General features: G+C 56.5%; 1 protein-coding gene across 1 annotated transcript; it reads left to right on the top strand.

The window, feature by feature from the left end:
- Positions 1 to 624: 624 nt before the first annotated feature.
- Positions 625 to 1522, top strand: LOC106820371 (adenosine receptor A2b-like; the record flags this gene model as incomplete). Its single annotated transcript, XM_014824896.1, has 2 exons — positions 625 to 947; positions 1027 to 1522. Coding segments are annotated over 2 exons (819 nt in total), but the record flags the coding sequence as incomplete, so codon positions are not given.
- Between the last annotated feature and the right edge of the window lie 199 nt (positions 1523 to 1721).

The following is a 1721-nucleotide window of genomic DNA, read 5'->3' as shown; positions in this document are numbered from 1 at the left end:
GACGAGAGCTAGAAAGAGTCCCTGAGATGCAGGCGCAAGTGGGGAAGTGTTGCTGGCATAAGCCGTCGGCGGTACGAAGGGCGGCTGCCGTGACGTCATACCGTGATGTGGCATCGATAAGGGCATCTCTGTGTGTATAAATCAACGTGATATTCAAGGAATCCGAACAAAGTAAGAATATTGCATAATAGGAAGTTTGGACAAGAAGAAAAAACGAAATAAAGAAAGTGAGACAAGGAGGACGAAACATAACAATAACCACACTAACAACTAAAAATAAAAAAAAAATATAATAAATAAAATCGAACAACATATAACAATAACAACAAGCACACCACATTAAACTCATCACCCACAACCACCACTCATCATCAATCACCACCACCGCCACCGCCGCCGCCGCCGCCGCCACTGTCACCACCACAACCACCATCATCGGCATCAGCATCATCGTCAGCAGAAGCAGCAGCAGCAGCAGCAGCATGAACGTCACCCACATGGCGGGCGGTGCCAGCAACGCGGGCGCCGGCCGCCAGGAGGCGCTAGCCTTCAATCTCCTCATGCTCGCCCTCTCCTCCTCCTCCTGCGTCATGAACGGCATCGTCGTCGTCGTCGTCGCCACAGCGCGCACCGCCAAGTTGCAGACGAACACGACGCGCTTCGTCGCCAGCCTTGCCGGCGCCGACGCGCTCTTTGGCGCGGTCTACTTCGTCGTAAGGCTGCTGATGATGACGCTCGGAGAGCAGCATCACAGTCGAGCGTCGTGCGTATTCACGACGGCCGTCGTCGTGTTCGCCGTCGCGTCGACGATGACGTCGCTCGTGCTCATCACTGCCGACCGCTTCTTCGCCGTCACGCGGCCTGTGCTGTACAAGACGCGGCTGACGCGTCGCGTGGCGCGTCGGCTGATCGCGTTCAGCTGGACGTACGGCGCGGCGACGACGTGCGTAGCGGTGGCGCTGCTGGTCGCCCGTCGGGAGAAGCACGAGCACCACGAGTGCAAGCAGGATTGGATTCTGCCGGAAGACACGCATCGTGTACTTCCTCGTCGCCAACTACGTCGTCGTGCTGCTCGTCATGGTGTACACCTACGTCGCCATACTGCGTCTGAGTCTCGCGCGCGTCGCCCATCAGCACGCGGGAGGCGCGACCGTGGCGCCATCTCCGTTCAAATCGAGAACGACGCAGATGACGGTGATCATCATCAGCCTGGCGGTGACGTGCATGTTACCGCACATGGTTTACATGGTGGCGATCCACGCGCGCGGCTCGCACGAGCCGTACGGCTGGCTGAGGAACGTGCGCTCCGTGCTGCTCGTGCTCAACTCGCTCGCCAACCCGTTCATCTACGTCTGGCAGAACAGACAGTTTCGCGCCGCCATTCTCGCGCTCGTCTGCAAGCAGACGTCTGCGACCTACGACTGTCGCGACGCCACGCGGCGACACGCTTACGTCGACGCGTCACTCGTGCAAGATGGCGGCTTGGCGAACCGTACACGGGCAGAGACGCTGTGCGGCGAAGGTGACGCCCGCAAATCGGACGTTGAAATGTCGCCATCTTGAATTCCGACTTTTGCCGAACGATTCCGGTGTGAGTCGATTTATCTCAGGGTCGACTGAGCCTATTAGTGTGATCTTGATCTTATATTTTTATATATATATTTATATATATTGTATTACTGGGTTTGTGAAGTTAGGTGACTTTGGCGTAAATTTCGAAT

This window comes from Priapulus caudatus, unplaced genomic scaffold (assembly GCF_000485595.1).
Source record: "Priapulus caudatus unplaced genomic scaffold, Priapulus_caudatus-5.0.1 Scaffold12338, whole genome shotgun sequence".
In the NCBI taxonomy this organism is placed as follows: Eukaryota; Metazoa; Priapulida; class Priapulimorpha; order Priapulimorphida; family Priapulidae; genus Priapulus; species Priapulus caudatus.
Note: the sequence above shows the minus strand (reverse complement) of the source record. Positions and strands in the feature narration are given on the sequence as shown.